This window comes from Puma concolor, chromosome D2 (genome assembly GCF_028749965.1).
Source record: "Puma concolor isolate L17-30 chromosome D2, mPumCon1.1.hap2, whole genome shotgun sequence".
Taxonomy (NCBI): Eukaryota; Metazoa; Chordata; class Mammalia; order Carnivora; family Felidae; genus Puma; species Puma concolor.
The window spans coordinates 82,247,457-82,270,777 of NC_141677.1; the positions used below are offsets into that span (position 1 = coordinate 82,247,457).

Consider the following 23,321-nt stretch of genomic DNA (forward strand, 5'->3'; position numbering starts at 1 on the left):
CGCGTGAGCTCTGCTTTCTCCGTGCCCACCTCGCGCTGCCTACCTGCCCTGGCACCACAGCCTCCGTTTCAAGGAAACGGAACAGAAATCGGGCATGCCGTCTCCCGTCGGGTTGACGGCTGGGACGTGTAGACGGGAGCCCGCTCTGCCGCCACGTCCGTCGGCCTGGCCCCGAGTGCGGGCTCACCTCTGACCTTCAGCACCTCCCACAGCCCCTGCGCCTTGGCCAGTAGTCCCTCCGCTCAGTGGCCATGCCCTCTAGAGGAATCTGAACCGTACCGGAAAGTTGTCTGGAATAAAGCTGGCCCTTTACAAAGTGCTCTCTCGAAAGCGCGCCGAGATATTCAGGTGTTTTCCTTGGTGGTGAGTTGACACCTGTCCCAGCTTGACGGGACTGTCGCTGGCCCTGTCCTTTGTCTACTTCTTTGTTATCTGGTTTGCATTTCCTTGGGACAGATGTGCATCCGTTCTCAAAAACCACTGAGGCATTTAAAGTTTTAACTAAGTCGTGAAACAGATGTACAAAAGCAGACATCGTCCGTCGGGACAGCCGTCCCTCCGCTTCCCCTGCGGCGAGTGCTGTCCTCACTGGTCCAGCCCGCACACTTCCCCCGAGAAGATCCAGTTTTGAAGTAAGCTGGCATCAGGATGTCGTGTTCCTGGTCTTGTCTTCCGGCCTCTCCTTGGCTGAACAGCCTTTTAGTTGAGGAATATTTGTTTCTAAGCAAGAAGATGGCAATTCTAGCCATCTTCACTTGTCGAAACAATAATATGAATGTTCCCTACAGGGGGAGAAAAAAAGTGTGTCTAAATGTTGTAATTTGCTGATTTTAAATGAGTGCTTCTTAAAGTGCTTGAGCTTTGGCTGGTAGGTGGGCAGAATTGTGCTACTTGTGGCCTGGTCATTGAGACGACTTGTTTTTCAGTTAATTTCAGGGCAGGGATGGAGAGAAGGTGCCAGGGCCCTGGGGCTGGAGTCAGAGGCAGGGGTCACCAGCAGCCACTGCGTTGACCCTGCTGGGAAGGACACAACGGTGAACTTCAGTTTCTAGGACTAGAAATGTGCAAACTAGTGTGGGCCTTGGCACTCCAACGGAGTTGTGAAGATGGAGAGAAATGCGTGGGGAAACCTTCCATACGCTGTCTGTGAGGGAAACGTAAGTTACCACGCCAGCAAGTGTGGAGCACAGTAGTGGAGCTTTTCCGATGAATCCCTATGTTTTCAGGGAGCCGTATCTCCTTCCGTGATTGGATCCTTTGGCCACGGCTACGTTCCCATCCAGCCATGAAATGGGTACAGGGGTGACAGGTGGCAGAAGGACAGGGATGTGTCAGGATTTGTTTTTTTTTTTTAACCTTTCCTAAAAATGTCCTAAAATCATTCGGTAATTTTTTTTTTTTTTTTTTTTTTTTGGCCTGTAAAACGGACTTCTAAACCACATATTTGAAAAGTTCAGGTAATAGCTTTTTCCACTGGGTTTTAGCCCTATTTGTTTCGGTTACTAAAGATCTGGTTTATTTTCTTTGTAAAAGACCCGACTTTCTCTCAGAAGAGAAATCCCTTTCCCCACTTGCCTGTTTTTCTCCTTACATGTTCAGGGTGGAGGCATGGACGTCACAAATGTCAAACCACCTCCCTGAGATGGGCTGCTTGGGAAATAAGCCATTTGAAGGAAGCCAAGGCTGGTGCTGTTTGTCCTTGGCATTAACCACTTTCCAGTACGCATTGCCTTTGAGCAAGAAAACGGAGTTGTGTGCGTAGGAGTAATAGGCTGAATCTATATTTCTGAAAGGATGGTTTTGTGGCTCTATTCCTGGAAATACCTCAGTAATCTTCATTGGATAAGAATCAAGTACTTGATTTCTGTTGACATCAAATGCAAACACCTGCAAAGCAAGTAAGAAAGTGAGACCGGCATTTCTGAAAACCATTGATTTTTTAGATTAATTTTAGGAATGAGCTAAGTAAATCTGTAGCTTTGCACCAAATTCTCTGGGCTTGAATTTCTTAATTTTCCACATGATGGGACCCGCCATGGTCATACAGGGCCGAGGCAATTGAGAACAACTTTTAACAACTTGGCCCTCTGACAAACCTCAGGGGGTGATAGAAGCCACACCAAGCTGGAAAGCCTCTACTTACGAGGGACTCTTTGAAGAAGTAAATTAACTGTTTTCTCCGGTCATAAAAGGCAGTGTCCAGAGGACTTGGAATGCCAGGAAATCCTTCCGAAATCAATCTGGGGTAGCTTCTCCCTTGTTCATCCTCTGTGTAGGCCTGATCCTTGTCGCTGTCGTATCTCCAGTACTGATTTCCTGAGAGCCAAACAAAACATGCTTATATGGCTTATTACCATTTAATTATGGACGACAAAGAGGCCCACTTTCAATCTAGGTCTCCGCCAACTGTGATGTTTCGCCGTGACCCCAGAAGAAGGCAGGACCTCAGCATCTGAGTGAAGCCTCCACTCAAGTGAATGATTCTCCACGTCTTGAATTACTTCTAGATCGGTTCTGACAATCATTGCCGCTATTAAGATGTTGGTTGCCTTTTGCAGGGCACGCCGGCCCCCTGGTGCTCATCAAAAGCAAAAACAAAATGACAAATCGTACGGTCTTTTTCACATAAGCATCTTCTGTTTTTTTCCCTTCTTCGTATGTAGTCTCATGATCTTCCTTTTACGTGTTAGGATCCCAGGGGTTGCCGTGAATCGTTTTCCCACCATAATAAATATAAGCCCTCTTTTTACAGAAAACAATCATGATGCTTATGATCAGGTCTTTTAAAGATTTTGTTTAAGTAATCTCTACACCCAGCGGGGGATTAAACTCAACCCCAAGATCAAGAGTCACATGCTCTACCAACTAAGCCAGCCAGGCACCCCAGCTTTTTGTCAGGGTTGTAGAATTCTGCACTTCGACTGCCATCTCGGTTGTACAAATGACGAAACCGGAGAAGCGCTGAAGCGCTTCATCCGGATTCACGGCCCAGGTGGGACCGGTGCGGCCCGAGACTCCCTTATCCCACCCCAGCGACTCGACCCTCTGTCCTGTGAAGGCACAGCTTGTAATGTTGCTCTGTTTCAGTTCACGATCCAGATGCCTATTTCGTGCTCTGAAACAGCACAGGACTCTTCTGGACTCTCCTTATTAGTTGCTCATCCCGAACCCTGGCATATGGTCAGCATAAAATAGAATAAATCCACTGAGCTAGAGGTTTTGGTGTTCACAACCTACGTCACATCACAATCCGTTCCGTTCCGTAGCAGCCGCCCACGCGAGCTCCCTCTCGCCCTCGGCCCCTGCTTCTACCCCGTCCCCAAAAGGTTTGCCTTTGAGAGAAAACAGTGACGTTTGTCCAGCCAATGGCACAGTTCACTCTAACTGGAATATTTGAATTTAAAGTATTCTCGGCCAGTTAAACTTAAGAGGTTTTTTACAGCTCCGAGACTAAAATACACGTGTTATTACAGCAGTCCCCCACGATGACCTAATTCTGTAACGAAGAGTCTTTGTTGCCTGTGGAAGCTCTCGTCCAGGACTTCTTAGGACCCTGAGAGATGTGCTTCCAACTCTGAGAGCCCTGAACTAGACAAGTCCGCCCTGGGCAATTTGTTTCTGTAACTGCACTCCATTCTTCCTTTGTGCGATGTAAAGAAAATTAAGGCCAGATTCATGCACTGGTTTGTTGCGGCAAAATCTGCACACAGCTTCCTTTGGGTTTGGCTCTTGCCTCTCTGACTCCTGAGCCATTTAAGGCCAGAGGGTCCTATTGCCAGGGCTCAGGCAGACCGAGGGCACACGGCTTACCTCTGGGGCAGTTCGGGGAAGGGAAAGAAAAAGCAGCCACAGAATCTTGTTTGTGCTTATTAGACTCCGGGCATTTGGTTTGCAAACAGCCAGCCTCCGTGACACGGGCAGAGGCCCCCGGGCAAGGCGGCCTGTAAGGGGAGTGGCAGGACGGTCCCGGCCTGTCTTCTCTGCGCATCCACGGACCCCAGACCCCCGCCTCGGTCTCTGCCTCCCAGCAACACGCTGATCCTCCCTGCTCAGAAACTGCCACCGACGCCTCACTGCCTGCTGGCTGAAGTCCAGCCCCCGGCCACGGTGCTCGAGGCTCTTGGGGCTCAGGCTGACCCTGTCTTTCCAACCTAATCTCGTCCCGTGTGAGTGCCCTGCCCCTGCACCCCGCGGGTTCAGCTGTCTCAGACATCTTTTCCCCTCCCTCTAAAGCCTTGCTTCCACTTCCTGTGTCTTACACCCCACCCCTCACCCCCGTCCACACTTCCCCCATCACACCCCCGCTGTCCCGGCGGGGCTCCCGGGGTCCCACACGGCCTCCGGGTCTGGATCAAAAGCCCTGACTTCTGGGTGGCTCCAGCCTCTGGTTCCAGGTGGCCGTGGTCACCTTATCTGCTCTCCTTCACCACAGACTTCTAGCGGGGGGCTTCTAAGGCTCCTCCTCTCCAGAGGAAGGAAAACTGCTGTCGGGGGGGGCCCCTTTCTCATAGGTCTCGGGCGACCACCTCTGCCTGGCACAGCCGGTTCACTCATTCATTTGTTCATGTGACGCATTCGGCGCCTTCATACCCTGTGCTCAGAACTTACAGTCCGGGGGGACAAGCCAGTCAGGTGAGTCACTGCAAGAGCACTAGAAGATTCCCTGGCACGGGGCTCAAAGCCCTCGTTCCGAGTGCGCCTGTGTGATACAAGAAATGGAGCCATCCGGGAGAACCTGTACCTTTAAAGAAATAGCGTTCGTCTCTTCTCCACGTCCAGAGGTGGACAAAAGCGTCTATGTCTTGTGTTGGGATTCCGCGCCAGCCGCTGAGGATTTGGATGGGGTCCCCGTAGCGTGTCCGGCTGTTTCGATTTTCGTAAAGCCAGTACCAGCCGTTGCGGAAGAAATACGTGCTAAACCTCATCATCACTGCTCCGTATTGGTTTCTCTCTTTGCGAATCCAGTCAAATGCGGTATCAAACGATCCTTCACATGAACCTTCGGAAAAAAAAAAGTCCCTCGTCACCTGGGGCAAAAACCACCTGTTGCTACTTTCACGTGTGATTCAAATAGAGACCGTTGCAAAGCTGGAGTTTTCGATTAAACTTTTTTTTTTTTAGTGCTTATTTTTGAGAGAGAAAGAGCGCGTGCGCGAGAGGGGGAGGAGCAGGGAGAGCGGAAGACGCAGAACGGGAAGCAGGCTTCAGGCTCCGAGCTGTCAGCACAGAGCCCGACGCGGGGCTCGAACCCACGAACCGCGAGATCGTGATCTGAGCTGACGCTGGACGCTTGACTGACTGAGCCAACCAAGCGCCCGTCTCTTCAACGGTCTTAAAGCAAGACGCCACACAAGGCTGGAAGTAGGCCTGCCCGGAGGTGGCGGGGAGGGGGGCCTGCAGCACTGCTGGCTCACGCGGGCTGTTCCGGCTCATCTTGGTTCTCTCAGAGGTTCCCTTAGAGGCGCTCCCGGGCCTCTAAGTGTCTCCATGCGGATGCTGGTCATGTGATCACCTTCACCACAGCTGATGCCTCCTGACGGCTGGCCTGACCTCATTAGAGGCAAGAAGCTTGGTTCTGGGCACACACCAGAGTAAGACCGCCTCTGAGGGAAACACGTGCCGTCCTGGCACCGCTTACTGTCCCCAGAGGCCCAGGGCCAAGAACATAGGGTCGGAGTGGAACAGAAGGGGGGTGGTCTCTGTGTTCGGTGGAAAAGGGGAGGGCAGCTCGCTTTCCCTTCAGCCTCCAGGCTAAGCCATTAGTCACTTCAGTTAAGTAACCACTCACACCTTAGCCTGAACAATTAGAGGTGAAAATTGATCCTCCCTGCTCTTTGCTTTGGGACGGCAGGAACCTTCTCCCTGGGGCACCTTCTCCCTGGGGCTTCCGGGATCTGTAGCTGGGGGGAGGGGGGAGGCCACCCCTTGGGCGGCCCAGTGCTGTTTGGAAAACCGCCAAGCCCTGTTCCTTCCTCCCAGAGATGTGATGTAGCACGTGAAGCAGAGGCCACAGGAGGGAATATCCATGCCGGTGGCCACCTGCATCCCCGAGCTAGAAGGCAGCTACTGCCGGGTGCTCTTGGAGTCGTACTGTTCCGTGCTCTTGGGGGGCCCGGCCTCCCGATAGGGAGCGGGGTCCTGTTGAGTGTCCTCTGGGAGCTCTGAGGAGGATCTCCCAGAACAGTCTTACCGTACAGCTTCTGAATGGCTTTTCTGTCCGACCAGTCCAGCTCAAACGCAGGCTCCTGGGGAGTATAATTTGGCCGCATTATGGATCCTGTCCTGTACGTGTGAGGCAGGCCGAGTACGTGGCCAATTTCATGGACGGCCACCTAGAAGGGGACACAAACCACGGGTACAGTGCCGACCGTGGGCGTCCGAGCGCCTGCCAGCGGCGGGCCTCGCCAAGGGGAAGGGGGACGATGGTGAAAACCGGGGAACCTTCCCAGAAGGCTCTTCCCTGAACTCCAGCCCACCCTGCACCGCCCTCTGCCCGGTCACTCCCCGCGGCCCGAGACCACTTACTTTGAGAAGGCTGATGCCCGCATCACTGCTGGGAGGTGTGAAGTGCTCATCATCGTCAAAGTGGATGTCGCCCAGGCGCCAGGCGTGTGCAAACTCCTGCCCGCTGCCATCAAAAACCCGGGGACAGCCCAGGTGCCGGCCTGGCAAGGGGACAGGGAGCACAGACACGTTCCCCCAAAACGGTCACGGCCTCGAGGAGCCTGTAGTCCAGGAGCGGAAGCCACAAGTCGCCTGCGCCACAGCGTTTTGAAGTCTAAACACTAAACACGCAGACTCTGTGGGAGCCCAGAGAAGGGTTCGGGGCATGGGGATGCTATCAAAAGGCGAGATCTGAGTTGGATCCTAACAGCGGACGGGCCAGGACAGGAAGAAGGTGCAGCCCAATGATCACGTCCCCTTGCACGAATGCTGGGGACTTCTCACAGCAGGGAGTCAAGGGAGTCAGCAGGGCAGCCCCTAGCACCCCTCGATCCCAGCGGGGGCGCCTGCAGAGAGGTTTCTTTGTCCAAACCCACCTGGCTAGGAGGGGTCAGTGCCCTGGCTCGTACCCTGCTGAGCTCGCTCCCTGCCGCAATGCTCACTGGGCTGACCTGCTCCGAGACCAGCAGTGAGGGGCCTTCACTGATGTCCCTATGTGACTCCCCCCGCCCCCTGTCCTGTGCAGGGTGGTGTGCCCGCACCCTTCCCGGTGAGCTGTACTGAAGCGCCTACACAGGGTTTACGACATGACCACGCCGATGCCAGGGGCCATCTCGGGACACCCCGGGAGACAGCGGTCGTGGCACCACCGGACAGGTGACCAGGGCGGGGCTCCCTATGCTAACCGGGCCCTGCCTGCGGCCGTGGGGGTCGGTGACCGGGAGCCCAGGGTTGGCTCGCCGTCTTCGCCCTTCTCACCTCGTCCGAACCCCAGTTTTATGTCCACCGCGGCCCCTGGGGCGGCGAGGTCCTCCCGGAAGTCCAGCGGCGTCACCTCGCTCCACATCCTGAAGGCCAGTCTGAGGATGTGCCGCTGCTCGTCCACGGACAGCTGGCCGCTGGCGCCCTCCCCCAGCAGCCGCCACGTCAGCGTCCTCTTGGCGAAGGCCCGGGTGTCCCTGCGGGGCGCGGCGTCCTCGGACCGCGGGCTCCGTGGCGGTAGCGGCCGCGCGAAGCGCTTGGGCCGCACCCGGGGCGGCGGGGACGCCGGCGGCCGCGTGTCGGGGACGCCGCAGCGCGGCCTGTTCATGGCCGCCAGCGTGGCCGCGTCCAGCCGCCCGCTCGCAGGCAGCGCGTTGACCTTCTGGAACCTGCGCACGGCCTCGGCCAGGGCGGCGGCCCGGGGGCCCGCGGGCGGCGCAGCGGGGCCGGGGGTCCGGGAGCCGGGCCCGGGGGGCGCGTCGGCCCAGCCGTACTTGGACAGGAAGCGCTGCGGAGAGAGGCGGCGAGCGGTGGGGCGCGGGTGTGTGGGGTTTACGGAACGGGCGGGCGGGGGGCCTGTGTGTCGCTACGCGTGTCTGCAGCCACGGGGCGTGCTCACCCGTGTCGTGCAGCACGGCCAGCCCATGGTTATGGGTCGTTTGCGGGAGGCCCCCCGCCCCCGACCTGAGGCGGCGTGGGTGTGCACGGACCTGCGTGTGCGCGTGCCCGCGCATGCATGTGCCCAGCTCTGCACGTGTCCTAGTGTGCACGTGCCCGCGTGTGCACAGGTTTGCACGTGCACGGGTCCGCCTGCGCACGTGCCCCCGTGTGCACCTGCCGGCGTGTGCACGTGCCTGCGTGTGCTAGGGTTCACCTGTGCGCGTGCCCCCGTGCGCACCTGCCTGCGTGTGCTAGGGTTCACCGCGCACGTGCCCCCGTGTGCACCTGCCGGCGTGTGCACGTGCCTGCGTGTGCTAGGGTTCACCGCGCACGTGCCCCCGTGTGCACGTGCGTGCCGCTGGTGCCGGGGCTCCTCCTACCTGCGCGGCGAGGACGTCCGCGATGGGCTGGGCCCGGCGCCGCGGGGGCGGCTCCAGGTCCGAGCGGTCCCGGCTGTGGAACAGCGGCTCCGGCCCGGCGGCCTGGGGGGCAGCGAGCCAGCAGAGCAGCAGGCTCCGACGGAGGATGGAGGCGGCCAGCATGGCCCGATCTGCGCGCTGCCCTCCGGCTTCCCTCCCGTCTCCCTCCTGGGGCCCAGGCCCCCGGGGATGCTTTTATAAGCAGCACCCCCGCTCTGGGGAGCCGTGCGTTATCCGAGGCCTTCGCAGCCAGGTCTGAAGTGTGCCCGCCGGGAGGCCCTGGCCCTGCCGCCCTTTGAAGACCCCAGGAGTGCCCTTCTCGTTGGGGTGAGAATGTTTGCCCCGTCCTCAGGTAATTACATCCTGCCCTGGCAGCCTCATGTGGATTCCGTTTCTGTGGTGACGTGCTCCCGGGCAGGCTGGCTGCCCCGGTGAGCAGTGGAATGTTCGCGAAGTCCGGGGGTCTTGTCGGTAGAAGTGCAAAACCTGGCCGCCAACCACCTGCTGTCGCTCACTGCACCTGCGGCCTAACTACCCGATCATCACTTTGCTCGCAGCGTGGGTCCTTTTTTTTTTCTTGGCGGGCCTGGGTTGCAGATCTTGTTTCTCGGATCTCTTCTTGTTCCTTTTTATACAAAGGATGCTTCATCAGTATGGGAAAATGTAAAATTAAAAAGTACTGAGAATCAAGGAGGAAATCCAGTGATTCAGAGGGTGACGTTTGATGAACATTCTTGCAGGTACACGTATTGTGTACGTTCACGGGGAAGTACGTGTGTATAGTTTTATGTAAACCGTGTTCTCCATTAGCTAAAACTCGGTGATTCGAATGTCACGGGCAGCTTCGGTGTTCATGAACGTAGGCGTTTGTCTTCCTAGTCAATGGCCGTGTGGTGTCCTAGTCTGTGGGTCAGGGATTTTTATACGAGGGTAAACTAGGATCCCTGGAGGTTCTAGAACTGGCCCCTCTCAGTTCACCCTCACAAAGGAGTCTTTTGAAGGAGGGGAAGGGAGGGGGTGGGGGGTGGAGGGTGGAGAAGAAAATATTAAGCAGGGCCAGGCTCAGCTGCCTGGACCTTGTAACTAGTCACGTCTGGAGAGGCTGGGAGAAGTGAGTAAGGCCCTCCAGGCACTTGGCTGCAGGTGAGAGCTTGGAACGTCAGTGTCAAAGGTCTGAAAACAGCAAGTGTGCAGGTGTGGGGCTGGCCCTTAGCTACTCAGTCATCAAATCCTCATGACCGTTTTAGGGACAGGGAACCTGGAAATAAACGTGGTGGACCCATTCTTTGCCATCAGGGAACTTTTTTTTTTAATATTTTTTTTTAATACTCATTTATTCTTGAAAGACAGCACGAGCAGGGGAGGGGCAGGGAGAGAGGGAGACACAGAATCCGAAGCAGGCTCCGGGCTCCGAGCTGTCGGCACAGAGCCCGACGCGGGACTCAAACTCAGGAACCATGAGATCATGACCTGAGCCGAAGTCGGACGTCAGACACTTAACCTACTGAGCCACCCAGGCGCCCCCATGGAACTTCTATTCTAAGTGGAGGAGACAGACAATAAACCAACAATGAATGAAAAATTCAAACGGTGACAGGGGCTAACGGCGTAAATCAGAAAAGCGAATGCTTTGGAGGTGGGGAGTCCATATTAAGATGGGCAGGAGAGACCTCTTGTAAAGATGAAATGGAAGCAGTGAAAGAAAAGAGAGACACTGTCACGTGTGACTGGGGATTCATGTGTGGTGTGGACAAAGGAAAGGACAAGTGCAAAGGCCCTGAGGCAGGATCCGGCGGAGTAGCAGAGGGCTGGTGGAGGGTCAGTGAGGGGGGAGGGGGAGGGGGAGGTGAGGATGGAAAAGAGAGGGTGGATGGGAAGATGACGAAGGACGTGGAGGTCAGGTAAATTGGATTCTACCCTAAGTTCAGTGGAGATCTTTTGAGCAGGAGAGTGACTATTGATTCGTTATTTAAAGAATCCTCCTGGGGTGCCTGGTTGGCCCAGAGGACCAGGCGATTCTTGATCTCAGGGTTAAGTTCGAACCTCATGTAGGGTGTAGAGATTACTTAAATAAACTTAAATCCTTCCAGTTGCTCTATGGAAGATAGATAAAAAGGGGTGTAGCCCAGAGGCAGGTGTAGACGGCACCGGCTGGCCTGGCACTCCTTCCTGGGTGTTCCCCGCCCCAGCAGCCCTTCTGTGCCAGGTTGGTCTGTCCGATGGCCCTGTAGCCCGAGACCTGTCACGGGGCTCTAGGACATTGGCTTTCCGAGGCAGGGCACAGTACTAGGCTGTGACCCAGCGGGATCCGTTCCTAGTGAGGTCCCAGGAGCGGGTGTTTGGCCTCACACGGGGGCTGCGGCGGCGAGGCCAGCACCTGTGACATCAGGGTGTTGTGCTCAGTCAGCTCCGGTCAGCTCGGAGAACTCTGGGGCCGGCCACGCACCAGGTGGGGACACAAGAGCGAGCAGGGTTGGAGGGGGGGGCGTGATTAGAAACCCTCCCAGGGCTTCCCGGGTGTAATCGGAAACCCACCGAGGGAGGGTGACGGGGAGAGACGGAAGAAGGAGGCCCCTCCGGGTCGGGAGGTGGCAGTTTTAATAAGCGAAGGGAACGTACATTCCAGGTTCGTCCTGGGCAGCGGGCGGGACTAATGGATCCCTGCACCTGCCCGCTGGATCTTGAAAGCTTATCAAGAGGCTCTACCTGGCCGAGTCCCGCGTACCCTGCGGGTGTTTTCAACCCCATGTCACCTTTCAAGGCTGTGTCCTCGGAGCAGCCGCCGGGAGCGGGAAAGGCAAGAGGAACAGAACCCACGTTCCAGGGACTGCGAGGGGGTGAGGGGCCTCCGGGTGCCTGGTCCCGCTCGCGGGTCAGTCGGCAGTCACGTCTTTTAGATGACCTTCTCCAGCAGGGCCCTTCTGGTCACTAAGGGCGGCTTACCCTCAGCTGTGTCCACAGATCCCCACCCCCACCCCCACCCCCGACTAAAGCCCTCTCCCCGTCTCCTACCGATGTGATCTCCCAGCTCCCTGAACCGGCACCACTAGGGTGAGAGGACTCGTGGTCACCCCTCTGGGAGGAGCCTGGCGGAGGGGAGGGAAGCCCGGGTCTGCAGTCAGGTGTCACAAGTGTGGTTCAGGGTGTGGAATTTCTCCCCCTTACCCTCACCCCCACTTCGCACACTCAGAAGCAAGCCCCAGGCACCCTGTATAATTCTGTGCGTGAAGATCCTACTGTGGGTCTGCACAAGATAGACGCGATGGGAAGCAAAGCAAAGCATCATCCTGCCTTAAGACAGAGCAACAACCTTCTGTTATCACATATCCCCGGGCAGCTTTCATGGTTTCAACGCTGGCCTCGTTCTCTGTTAACTTCTAAGTGGCCTTCCGAGCGGAAGGCCCATCCGAACGCTTCTGTAAAAAGCGAGGAGGGTGAAAGGCAGGCTCGAAATGACGCCAGGCGGCACGCCGTCCCTTTGCCCTTCCCACGTTGACTGCGGCGCCGGCGCCCGGGGTGGGAGGGGTGGGGCGTGCGCGGAGCCGGGCGGCTGCCGGTCCCCACGGCCGCGCCCACGAGGTCCGCTCTGCTCCCATGCGTGATTCCCACGACAGGCCCCGTGAAGCTCCTCTCGCCTCGCCTAACTAGACCTGGCCTGGCAGGCGCTCCGTTTCTCGCCATCAGGACCCCTGCCGGAGCCCGCGCCCCACTCCGGTGGCTTCTCACCGTGCGGTGTCCCGCCTGCCAGAGTTTTTGTCAGTTACGTGCGGGTGTGTGTAGAACGTATATAAGCACATACAGTAAACCCTTGGGTCGCGAGGCACTTGTTCGGCACCTGTGTCCGCAAGACGAGCAGACGTTTCGAATCGATTTTACCTTGATGAACGAGCGAGGTCTTGCCAGTAGGAGCCCCATGATCACAACTGAGCCAGTGGTGGTTCTCTCTCTCTCGCTCGCTCGCTGTGGGATTATGGGTGATCATCTCCCACGCTCAGATGCTCGGTCTCAGGCTACAGCTTTTGTCAGAAATCGGTGATTTTTCGGAACGTTGGAAGGTGCCCACAACTGGCGTTAGTGTATCTTTGTCCCTTCAAAGCACCTCTGGACGGTCCTTTGCTTTTCCAGACAAGAGTGAGCTTAGGCACGCTTTGCTTCACTCTAGGTCATTGGACAGGTTCCCTGTTAAAGTTGCACGAAAAGAAAAAGAACCCATTGAGCCAACAGACGGCAGTGATTCCGTTAGAGTGAAAGTCGTCCTACACAATAACCCTCCTCTCTCTTGTCCCTCCCACACCAGCCACGAAGGTTTTCAAAGGGAAGTGCAGGTTAATTTACTTTTTTTATATTTTGTGTCTTCTTTATTATTTTGTATTACAGTATCGCAGTCCTTTTTACTTGAATATTTTTGGGTTGTGGAACGAATCATCCGAGTTTCCTTTATTTCTGCTGGGGAAATTCGCTTTGATGTACAAGTGCTTTGGATTACAAGCAGGTTTCCGGAACAAACGAGGCTCGCAAATCAAGGTTTCGCTGCGTGTAACTGTGACACGTCAATCACGTGTCCATTTACACGTGTCCCTCATATTTATCAAAATAGTTCACGTGTCCATATATGGTGGACGGTGAACACACATCTGAATAAATGGCTACACAGTGTTGCCCGTGTGGCCAAAACCAAGTGTAAGGGCACTGTTCACCTTCCCACGTGATTGCGGTTCTTTTCTGTTTTGTTTTTTTTTTTTTTAATTGAAATCGCAAATTGTGTTTTCATTAGAAGATAAATCCTAAATGTTTTCTCTTGGGGAAACAAAAACCTGCGAAGGCACAAGATTTAGAGCAAAATGTTTCTAAATATTACGCGTTTCCTGGGAGGCTGACATTCTGAACATGGAACAGAATGGAGAACTCTGTGGATGAGTGAGTGCGGGTGTCCCGAGAGCTGATGTCACACAGCCTGGGTTCTGCGGGGTCAGAGAGACCCATTGGTGACTGTTCACCCAGCAAGCTCCGGCCAGAGACAGGGCATCGGAATGTCAGGTCTTAAAACGTGCACGACAGCTGTCCGTGAAGATGACAGTGGGATCGTTAGGGCTTTCTGACGCAAGGGTCTTGTTCCGGAACATTGTTCTTTTCTGCTGTGGTGTGCGGTTGGCCTCATGCAGCTCAGGGCCATGGGACTCAGGGGTTGTTGCTTTTTCTCTGGGAGTGTTCCTCTCCCCGATCTTCAAAGCCTTTGAGTAGACTGACTGGCTTCGCGAGGCTCCCAGTGTTTGATGAGCTAAATTGCTTGCTCCAGGTAAAGTGGATTTTGAGGAAATCAGTTAGCTTTAGCAGGGAAAATGGCAGAGAAGAGCGTGCGATCTACAGTACAGACAGGAGCGGTGGGCTCCCCATCGGTGCAGGACACTCCTCGTCTCTGAGCTGGGGGAAGGGTTTGGCTGGAGGCTTCCAGAATCTTCTGAAATGTTGAGATGTCGTGATCCGGTTGTCAGTGGGAGGACCGGAAACGTTTTTCCCCCTCAAGTATATGTCATTTACGAAATGGGTTTGCATATTCTCAGCACCTTACCGCGTGGCATTTTGAAAAAAGACCTTCCCTTCATTATTCCCATGGGAGAGTAAAAAAAAAAATTTTTTTTTCAATGTTTATTTTTGAGAAAGACAGTGCAAGTGGGGAGGAGCAGAGAGAGAGAGGGAGACACAGAATCGGAAGCAGACGCCGGCTCTGAGAGCACAGAGCCTGCCGCGGGGCTCGAACTCATGAACCGGGGAGATCACGACCTGAGCTGAGGTCGGACGTTTAACTGGCTGAGCCGCCCAGGCACTCCCTGGGAGATTTTTCAGCCTGATGTATGGTGAGGGGTCAGTTCTGGCTCTGAAAGTGCATACACCTGTCATGGGCCCGGGTGTTTGGGAAACCAGTTGCGCTAGGATGGGCCTCTTGTGACTTAGCAGCCTGGGAAAAGGAAAGTTCTTCCTGCTCCCCGACCTTCTGCCTTCCTGCTCTCTGCACTGGGCATTTCAGTCGATTTCCATCACAAATAAACCTTCTACCCCCATGGCTGCCCGCCCCCTCCCGCCCACCGCCCCGCCAAGTTCACGCACGTTTTAAACGCATGGAGGGCTCTGCGGCTTGGGGCTCGTGGTTCCCCGGCCAAAGGGGGCATGCTGAGGTGGCCGCGTGGGAGGGAAGCCACGTTCACTGCTTGCCTGTGCTTCTCTGCCCAGGTGGGTGTGAGATGCTCCGAGATCATGATGGCTATTGATTTGGAGATGATGATCAAATCGGCGTCTGCTTACTGATGGCTGCCTGGGTGCTGATGTGCTGTTTCCTCTGTCTTTGCTGCAAAGTGTCCAGATCGCTGGAGTGAGTGGGAGAGGCGGAAGGGCAGAGGGGTATGTGTACTCGATGGTGTGATGTGCCCTGCTGACGGCCTCCAGTTGTAAGAAACGGGCTTAAAAAAAAAAAAGACACCTAATCTCACGTTTATCATAAAATCTCCGAAGGGAAATAGGACAGTGGCATCGGCACAAAAGGCAGGTGACTTGGCGAAGGCCATCCGGGGACTCGGCTGTCACCTGGCTCCCTACTCTCCGGCGCTCAGCGACAGAGCCTCAGAGAGCGGTCCTATGGCAGTGGTCCGGAGAGGTGGCCTGGGCCGCGTCTCCCGGCCCCAGCCCCGTTGTGTGAAATACAGGCTGTCTGTTGAGCTCCTCGGGTACCTCTGACTCTGTTCTTTCGAGGGGTCTGCAGGCAGCCATGCCGTCTCTGATCCCCAGGCGCCTGGGACTTGGGACCAGACGATCACGTCTGCCATCCCGGCACCGTTTCCTACCAGAGACGCCTCTAAACTCAGACGTAGCAGTAAGTGCTGAGCGGTATTATCTTATTTATGAGGATACGTGACATGCTGCTTATCCACCACCACCTCTCGAGGGAGCTCCGTGGGGTTCCAGAAGCAGTTTTCTGAGCTGCGGGGGACACGGCCGGGGAGGCGGGAGCTCACCCCCTCCCGACAGCTGGGGAATTGCAGCCCAGAAGGCACGAGTGAGTCTCAGGAGGTGGCAGGCAGTACACGGGTGACGGGGAGATGGGGCTCCGAGAGGGTCACTCCGCCCCCCCGCCGGGTGCCATGTTCCCCCCACCCCGAGCTTCCTGGACCCTTGGGACTGTTAACTTGCTCCCTGTCCCCACAAAGAAGGCCAGGCACGGTCCATCGTGGAAGGGCTGGTTCCTGTCCTCACCCGGACACCCTACCTGAGTGGGGGCAACTTTGCAGGAGTGTGGGGGGGGCGGGGTCAGGGGCCGTGTGCACACGGGACAAGGGGGCAGGGCAGCAGTTGGGTCAGAGGCGGTGATGTCGTTTTCTGGTGTATCGTGCAGCAATCTGGCGTGGCTGTGACCTCCAAGCTCACAGGGGGCCGCCTCGCCCAGCCCGCACGACAGCCCGGTGTGGCACAAGCCGTGCCCTCCAGTTAAGGCGGGTTTAGCCAGCTTGGTCCAGGGGGTGGCGTTCTGTCCGAGGCTGGCCTCAGGACGTTGCCCCGGCAAGCCCGGCGTGGTTGGCACAGCTTCCTGGCAGCTGCGGGCGCCCGCACGGCCGGGGCAGAGACCTCAGGGAGGCTCAGTAGGGGGGCCTCGGGGCTCCTTGGCCACAGGGGCTGCCGGAGGGCACCACCGCGCTGCCTGGGGCCGGGCTCTTCCCCAGCAGAGAAAAAGGCTCCTTGAGAATGGCAGGGATTCCGAACTCCTGACTCCAGATTTGACTTTCTCATCAGAGAGAAGCGGTGGGACGGATTCTGGCCTGTTTTCAGAGAAATGACTACAGAGGAGAACTACGGGGTCACCGCGGCACCTGCAGAATTCTTGTTCAGGTCACGCCAAGACTTAGAGAACTAGGTATTCCCGGGTTCATACTCTTCTGCTAAGGTGGCTTTGATGTGAGGTGGCTTGTGAACGCTGCTGGTCTGGGCCTGCGTGCTTACGTACACGAGTCCCCTTTGTCCGCCAGTCGCACGCCAGCCGTGTGACCCTGAGCAAGTCCTACGATGCCCTGAGTCTCCGTTCCTTCCGCGGAGAAATGGGAATAATAGTGGTGTCCGCTCCTCAGGGCATTAAGAGGAACGGGGACGAGGGGCAGAGCCCCGTGTGCGGGGCTGTGGCACGCGGGAACCGCCCACTATCGCACGCCTTCCAAAGAGACAACGTGCGGGTAACGCAGTCCTCTTTCCTGCACCGGCTCCCATTACTGAAAGACAGACGGAGGTTTCATTCAACCCCCCCCAAGTTCCCGGCCAAGATTTTAAAAGCAGAAATAAAGTTGGGGATAGATTTCTGAAGCCTCTCTGCGGGGCACTGTGCCTGCAGATGAACCCTTCTTAAATTTTTTTTTTTTTTAATATTTACTTTTGAGGTGGGGGGGTGGGGAGGGGCAGAGAGAGAGGGAGACACAGGATCCCAAGCAGGCTCCAGGCTCCGAGCTGTCGGCACAGAGCCCGACGCGGGGCTCGAACCCACGACTGTGAGATCATGACCTGAGCCGAGGCCGGACGCTTCACTGACTGAGCCCCCCAGGCGCCCCTGGACAAACCCCTTCTAAGTAAACTGAACGCCCCCCGCCTGTCAGATGCCCGGCCTGACCTACGCTGCGTCTGGTTTCCGAGGGAAAGAACCTCTCCCCATACGCAGACCGCAAGTGTCCACAGCGCACACAGCAGGAGCCTGAGGGTCCTTTTTAGAAGATGAATGAAACTACTTCCTACGCGGCAGATTTCATCATTCCCACCAGGGCCGGCGGATCTCAGGACGTGGGCACATCGGTTTCCTCGGCGAACACAGCTTTGCGTGAAAACAACAGGCAGCAAGTGACAACGCAGTCAGCTCGGGGAGCCGGTGCTTTATTTGGTTTCCTTCCTGCTTCCGGAGGAGCCCCGGCCGGGCCTGGGAGCCGGGGGCGCTGGCCAAGCCCGACGCCGGCACTGGGTCCCAACCCGCTCCCGGTGTCCCCGCGGGTCCGCGGAGGCACGAGGCAGAAGTCCGGGGAGCCCGCCGATGCCTGGCTTCCCCGCAGCGGTGGTGGTGCGATGCCCGGGTCCGGGACAGCCGCGCGGCCGGAAGTGCCAGTGACTCAGCAGCCGGGGGCCTGAAGCGCCAACTTGAGGCCCTTGGCCAGGGCTGGTGGCGTGGGGCTCTCGGCCGTGCAGCTCACGGGCAGGCCCTGGGCGGCCAGCGCACGGGCGGTGCTGGGACCGATGGCGGCGAACTGCAGGGGGAGAGAGAAGGGACCTCAGTGCACCTGCAGGCCGGGCCGGGAGCGGGAGGGCGGTGGGGCAGGGCCTGTGGCCTGTCCGGACGCCACTGCTCACCCGTGAGCTCCTAACTTGTGTGCTCACGCCTCCCGATGGGAATCCAGCCCCACACCCGTGCAATGCCTGGCCTGCACAACCTCCTTACAGCCTCCCCGCCAGCCTGCGGCTCCGGTGCGGGGCCGGGGTGCCAGACCCCGGCACTGGTGCGCGCCGCCTTGGCCACACCTCCGCACGCCTGGGTGGGGCCCAGTGGAGCACAAAGTCTGGAAGGCACCCGGGGCGCGCGGGGGACCCAATGCGACGCCCCCAGGAAAATGGAGCAGTCGAGAGGCCAGGCCCTGGAGCCAGAGGGGCAGGTTCCTATCCCAGCTCTGCAGGATCATGGCCGTAGCAAGTGACCCTCCCTCTCTGGGCCTCTGTCTCTTTGTTTGTGAAACAGCAAGGTGAACAGGCTTCCTCGGCTGCCGTGAGGGTCACGTGGCGCAGCGTGTGTAACCACTGGCGCCCGGCACCAGAAGTGCTCAGTGACCGCCAGCGGCTGCTGGGAACCCTGGTATTGTTCCCGACTAGAAACTCCGACGGCACGAGCCTGTCGGGATGCCGGGTGAGCTGTGAAGCCGCGACGCTAAGTGAAAGAAGCCGGCCCTGAAATCCCACAACAGGCAAGTCCGTAGACACAGGAAGTCGGCTACTGGCTGCCAGGCCGCCCAGGCACGGCTACCACGTCCGGGGGGGGGGGGGGGGGGGGCGGTGTGGCGCAGGGGGACGAGAACCGGGGCGGCCCGGCACCCCTGCTTATCCCAGCCTCTAAAACGGTACCCGCTCACTCCGTGCCAGCCGCTAACACTGAGCGCTTGAGGGTCTAATCTTTTTAATCTTCTGTCCCCAAGAGTCAGACAACGTTCTCTTTCCCCAGCGACCTAAATGCAAGTCCTGGGCCTCCCCGAAACTCACCATATGACTTTGGCAAGTCATTTAACTTCTCTGGGCCTCAGTTTCCTCGCCTGTAATAAGGACAGAAGTCCCGATTCTGCTTGATTTCTACCCCTGGAACGGTGTGAAAATCCTACGAGATATTGCCTAGAAATGTTCCGTCAACGGGCCATGGCTCACGTATCACCGAGGCTAACAACGTGGACTCAGGCTTCCTCGGTTCAAACTGCGGCCCTCCCTTCTTCCCGGGAGACCAAGGGCGAGGCGCACAACTCTGAGCCTAACTCCAGCTGCAAAATTGGGAAACGGTGCCGACCCCGCAGGTGTGCTACGAGACATCCTGTGATAAAAGGGAAGAGCCCTCACTCCGCGTGAGTTGGGACAGTGCTGGCGGCCTCTGTCCCGGGGCTCCAGGTCACCTCCGCCCTCTCCTCGGTCCCACTGCAGCTGGCTCAAGAGCATTCCCATTACCGGCCCCCTAGGCCTGGTGATACGTGTAGACTCCTGACAAACAGAGCCCTTAAAATGTGGGACTTTCATCCTTTGAGTTAAAAGACACAAAAAGGGGAATGGCTTTTTGAATAGATTCCAGGATGAATTCCAAGATGCTTAGATGGGAAAATGGGAAAGGATGCTCACGTGCATGCCAGGCTCTGGCTAAGGACTGACTTGAATTTTTTCATCGAATCCTGAGACTAATCCATCAGGAAAACCCCTTACTCGGGGTTTTGCTTTCCGTGGTTTCAGTTACACACGGTCAGCCGCGGTCCAGGACCAGATGACCTTCCGTGTCCCGTGTGGTCAGGTCCGGAGTAACCTCACGCCTCCGTCATTCACCCCCCTCTGCTCAGCACGTAGGCCTTTCTCATCTCTCGTCCTCACAAGAAGGGTGTGGTAGAGGAAGATATTTTGAGAGACCACGCTGATAGAACTTTTATTACACTGTATTGTTAAACTTTTATTGTTATTGTTGTTAATCTCTTACTGTGCCTAATTTATAAATTAAACTTTACCACAGGGATGTCTGTGATAGAACAAAACCTAGTATATTAGGGTTCTGTATTAACCGCAGTTTCAGACATCTGCTTGAGGGTCCTGGAACGTACCCCCCACGGGGGGTGGGGACTACTGTATACACCTGTACAGGCCACAGAGGGATAAGCATCATGTTACAAATGAGGAAACAGGCTCTGAGAGGTTAAGTAACTTGTCCAGGAGCACCAGCCAGGAAGCGGTGCTTGGGAGTTCTAGAACCCTGCCTTTCCAGTGCTCCAGAGCTGGCATCAGGGTGTCTCCTGGGTCAGGAGTGCTCTGACTTTACACGGAAGCTCTAGGATAATTAGTAAAAATTTTTAAAAATCCGAAAAGACCAAAAGCCCACTGAATACCTCACCTTGATTCGACCAATGTTGTCACCAGATAACTCTTGAATATGCTTGAGGCTGTGGGTGAGGCCAGAGGGGCTGAAAAACGTGATGCTCGCTGGGATGCCCTGCAGGGAGGAAAGATCAGCCTGTTGTCGTAGGCCAAGGGGAGAGAATGTTCCCCTAGTGCCGTAGCTGGGCCCTCGGGCCACATGAGGCAGACCCGAGGATCCACAGCAGGAGGGTCCCTGGGGGACGTGGCCTTCTCTGCTCCCTGGAGGCCGAGTTCACGGGAGGCCTGTGTAGAGAGCAGGGTGCCACTGGGGAGGCTGGGCGCTGCTCCTCATGGTGCTGCCAGCCAGAGGACAGGGGCACTGTGGACAGTGTGCCTCTGCTCATGTGGCCAAAGTGGCACTGGTCAATAAGGCAGCAGTCCAGCCCGGCTCCCTGTCCGCTCTGCACCCCTTCTGAGGACGCAGAAGACAGGCTAGCCGCGTGGCCTTTCGGTTTGCACCAAGGGGACGTCCAGAACCAAGGCATCTAGAAGCCCGTCCTAGGAGAGGGACGGGAGGTCTTACTGACAACAGGAGTGGAAAACCTCGACTCAAACAGGCGCCGCCCACTCTCCTGTCTGAGGCCTCCAAAGGTCCCTGTGACCTCCCAAATTCAACGTAGACCCCTCCGAGGGCTTTGTGGGCCTTCCCAGTACGGGCTCAGCCTCTGCCCCTATAGCTCTGCCAGCCCCCTGCACGACATCGAGGCCCCCAGCTGCCCAGGCTTACTATGTCTGGGATGCCACGCATATGGCTTCGTGTAAATTATCTCCTTTAATCCTTACAAAAACCTTAGGAGAGCGGTCCGGTCCCATTTCACAGAGGTGGAGATGAAGTCACACTGCTGGGGATGGGGGGACGCGCAGGTGCCCGCCCCGCTGGAGGTCTCCCGGGGAGCACCACGCACCTGCTGAGAATAGTAGCTGTGGAGGTTCACCTGGATTCCCGGGTGTGGGACCTTCTGATAGACGATGATGCTTTCCATGGGAATCCCTGGACACGAGCAGAACCAGGAAATGGGCTTTATTACACGAGGAAGGCAGTGGGGTCCCTGCTCTGCAGGGTAGTCCGTGCAGACGGGACAGCGCAGCACAGCTCTCCTGAACAAGCAGCCGGGAGCTGAGGTGCAGACCGTGCCCGGGTGCCCGGCCGGCCCTCGGCAGCCCGTGATCCTGACCCCGCGGCCTAACGTCCTCTGCCGTTATTCCCGGTAGCGTTCAGGAGACAGAGGACAACACCAAAGACACACGATCTCTGTTTTAACGCAGCGGGGGATCGTTACTGGGTCTAAGATCCTCCTGGGGAATATTCTTTACGTGGGTCACTGGAGATCGAGGACAGAGGGCGGGAAGAGGAGAGCCGCGGCGCCGCGCGTTTCTTGCCTTTGGAGAGCCGGGCCTGGTGCCACCTAGCGTCACAGCGGCCCTGGGCGGCAGGCTCTGTGGTTGTGCTCATTCCGCAGGCGGGGATGTGGACACGTGCACCGCGTGTGACCTGCCCTTGCTCACACAGCTAATGAACAGCAGAGGGAGAGTTCAAACCTGGCTTAGTCTCTCCTGAAGTCTGCACTCCAACCTGCCGATGACCCTCTGCTCTCAGACCCGCCCGTGACAGAAGGTGTGCGGGCCACACCCCCTCTCCCCTGCCCCCCCGCCCCGCTGCCCCAGCACTTGAGTGGCTGGGGCTGACGTGCCGCCGGGGCAGAGGGCTGGTCTCTAGACCGTGACAGTGGAGTGGCAAAGGCTCAGTGACACTCTGTGGGCTCCTGAGGGGCAGCCCGCCACTGCCCCCCACCCCTGCTGCGGCCTCCTCTCCCCAGGGGGCTCTACGGGGCTGACCACAAACACTGACCACGAAGGCTCCCGGTAGACCCGAGGAGGCGGACAAGGGAGGAGGTGACCACGATCCCCAGTGCATTCTCGTCACCTTTGTCCTTGAGCATCTTCGGCAGGATTTCCCCTTTGACGGTTCCACAGGGAAACAGGAGAGGCAATGCCGGTGACTCCCCTGCAGATAAATAACCGGACTTTGTGAACGCTTTTGAGAAGGGGGTGTGTCTGCACAGGGGTGGGGAGGAGCTGCTCCGGGCCACCCGGCATCTGAGTGGGAAGAAGCGCTGACCTTGCCGTAGGAAGATCACAGGAAGTTTGGCTGAGGCGCTCAGAAAACGGGCGTCTCCACAAGCCGGGAGCCACCCCCCCCCCCCAGGCCCCTCTGGCCCCCCGGTGCTGACGAGGTGCCTGAGCAGCAGGCATGAGCTCTGCCTGTCACTGGAGTCAGAAGGCCAGAGGCTGGGTGGTGTCGGCACTGCAGACGCCCCCCAACTCGGGAGGAGCCGTGGAGGTGACAGAGGTGGCTGGAGCCAGGGCTCATGCCCCCGAGGTGGCAGGGTGAGGGCAGCCACCCACGGCCCGGCAAGCACCCCCAAACAGAGACAAGCTGCAGGTCTACTGTCCCCATCAGGACGGCGGCCACCCGGCCAGGGGCCCAAGGGGCTGCTGGGCGGCCATGTAGGGGCCCCGTCTGCTGAGAATGGCCGTGCCTCTCACCTCCGCTCCCCATCTCCGCTCTAGGAAGACCTAAGGGTGTGTTCAGTTCTAAGCTCTCTGCAGAATCGTGAAGATGGCGTGAAATCCAAACACCAACTCGAGGTAATACCAGCCAAGAAACCAATAGGCTGTCACATGTTAGAATCCTCCCCAAATGTGAACATTTTCATAGAACTAACCATTTACCCCCTATATCCATCCATCCATCCAGCCATCAATTGGAAGAAGTTTTAATGGCTGTTCCTTATGCACACTTCTATATCCATAGACCTCCCTGAACACCTCTTTGGAGACTGCAAATACAGGAGGGAGCAAAGCAAGTTCTTTCCATCTAGCACCATCTCCACGAACACCCAGTTAAACAACAGGAATAACTGTAGACCTCTTTTGAGTTATTAAATAACTATATATTGGTGAATGTTTTCTTTGAACTGTTCTGTAAATATCAGCACTGATATAAAAGAACATAAGGAATGGGGAAAATTTTAAATGTAGATGATAAATGCCCACTGATTCCTTTTTTCCAGTGTGAAGAAATGTTACATGCATGACACGTCCGATCCATAAAGGCATATTTTCAAAGCCACGTTCAGGTGCTATTTTCTTAAC

At 56.9% G+C, this 23,321-nt stretch overlaps 3 protein-coding genes and 1 long non-coding RNA gene across 11 annotated transcripts in view; 2 read left to right on the top strand and 2 right to left on the bottom strand.

Annotated features, from left to right (window-relative positions):
- Positions 1-23,321, top strand: part of EDRF1 (erythroid differentiation regulatory factor 1) — a 67,653-nt gene that overhangs the window by 41,058 nt on the left and 3,274 nt on the right. The gene's annotated exons all lie outside the window — the stretch shown is intronic.
- Positions 1,224-10,066, bottom strand: MMP21 (matrix metallopeptidase 21). Its single transcript, XM_086681150.1, has 7 exons — positions 8,466-10,066; positions 7,423-7,933; positions 6,526-6,665; positions 6,191-6,332; positions 4,742-4,999; positions 2,144-2,316; positions 1,224-1,887 (listed from the first exon to the last, which is right to left on the bottom strand). The coding sequence occupies exons 1-7, from the start codon at positions 8,625-8,627 to the stop codon at positions 1,588-1,590; spliced, it is 1,686 nt and encodes a 561-aa protein (XP_086537276.1). The 5' UTR covers positions 8,628-10,066; the 3' UTR covers positions 1,224-1,587.
- Positions 13,205-15,781, top strand: LOC147576226 (uncharacterized). The gene is made up of 3 exons (XR_015241917.1): positions 13,205-13,541; positions 14,856-14,900; positions 15,012-15,781. It is a non-coding gene; the product is annotated as an uncharacterized LOC147576226 (long non-coding RNA).
- Positions 17,382-23,321, bottom strand: part of UROS (uroporphyrinogen III synthase) — a 35,558-nt gene continuing 29,618 nt past the window's right edge. For all 8 annotated transcript variants that reach the window (XM_086681147.1, XM_086681148.1, XM_086681141.1 and 5 more), the window contains 4 exons: positions 22,090-22,170; positions 21,071-21,156; positions 20,140-20,238; positions 17,382-17,767 (listed from right to left, as the gene is read on the bottom strand). In XM_086681147.1, the coding sequence (XP_086537273.1) occupies positions 17,633-17,767; positions 20,140-20,238; positions 21,071-21,156; positions 22,090-22,170 (401 nt within the window). In that variant the 3' untranslated portion in view covers positions 17,382-17,632. The remainder of the gene's footprint in view (positions 17,768-20,139; positions 20,239-21,070; positions 21,157-22,089; positions 22,171-23,321) is intronic.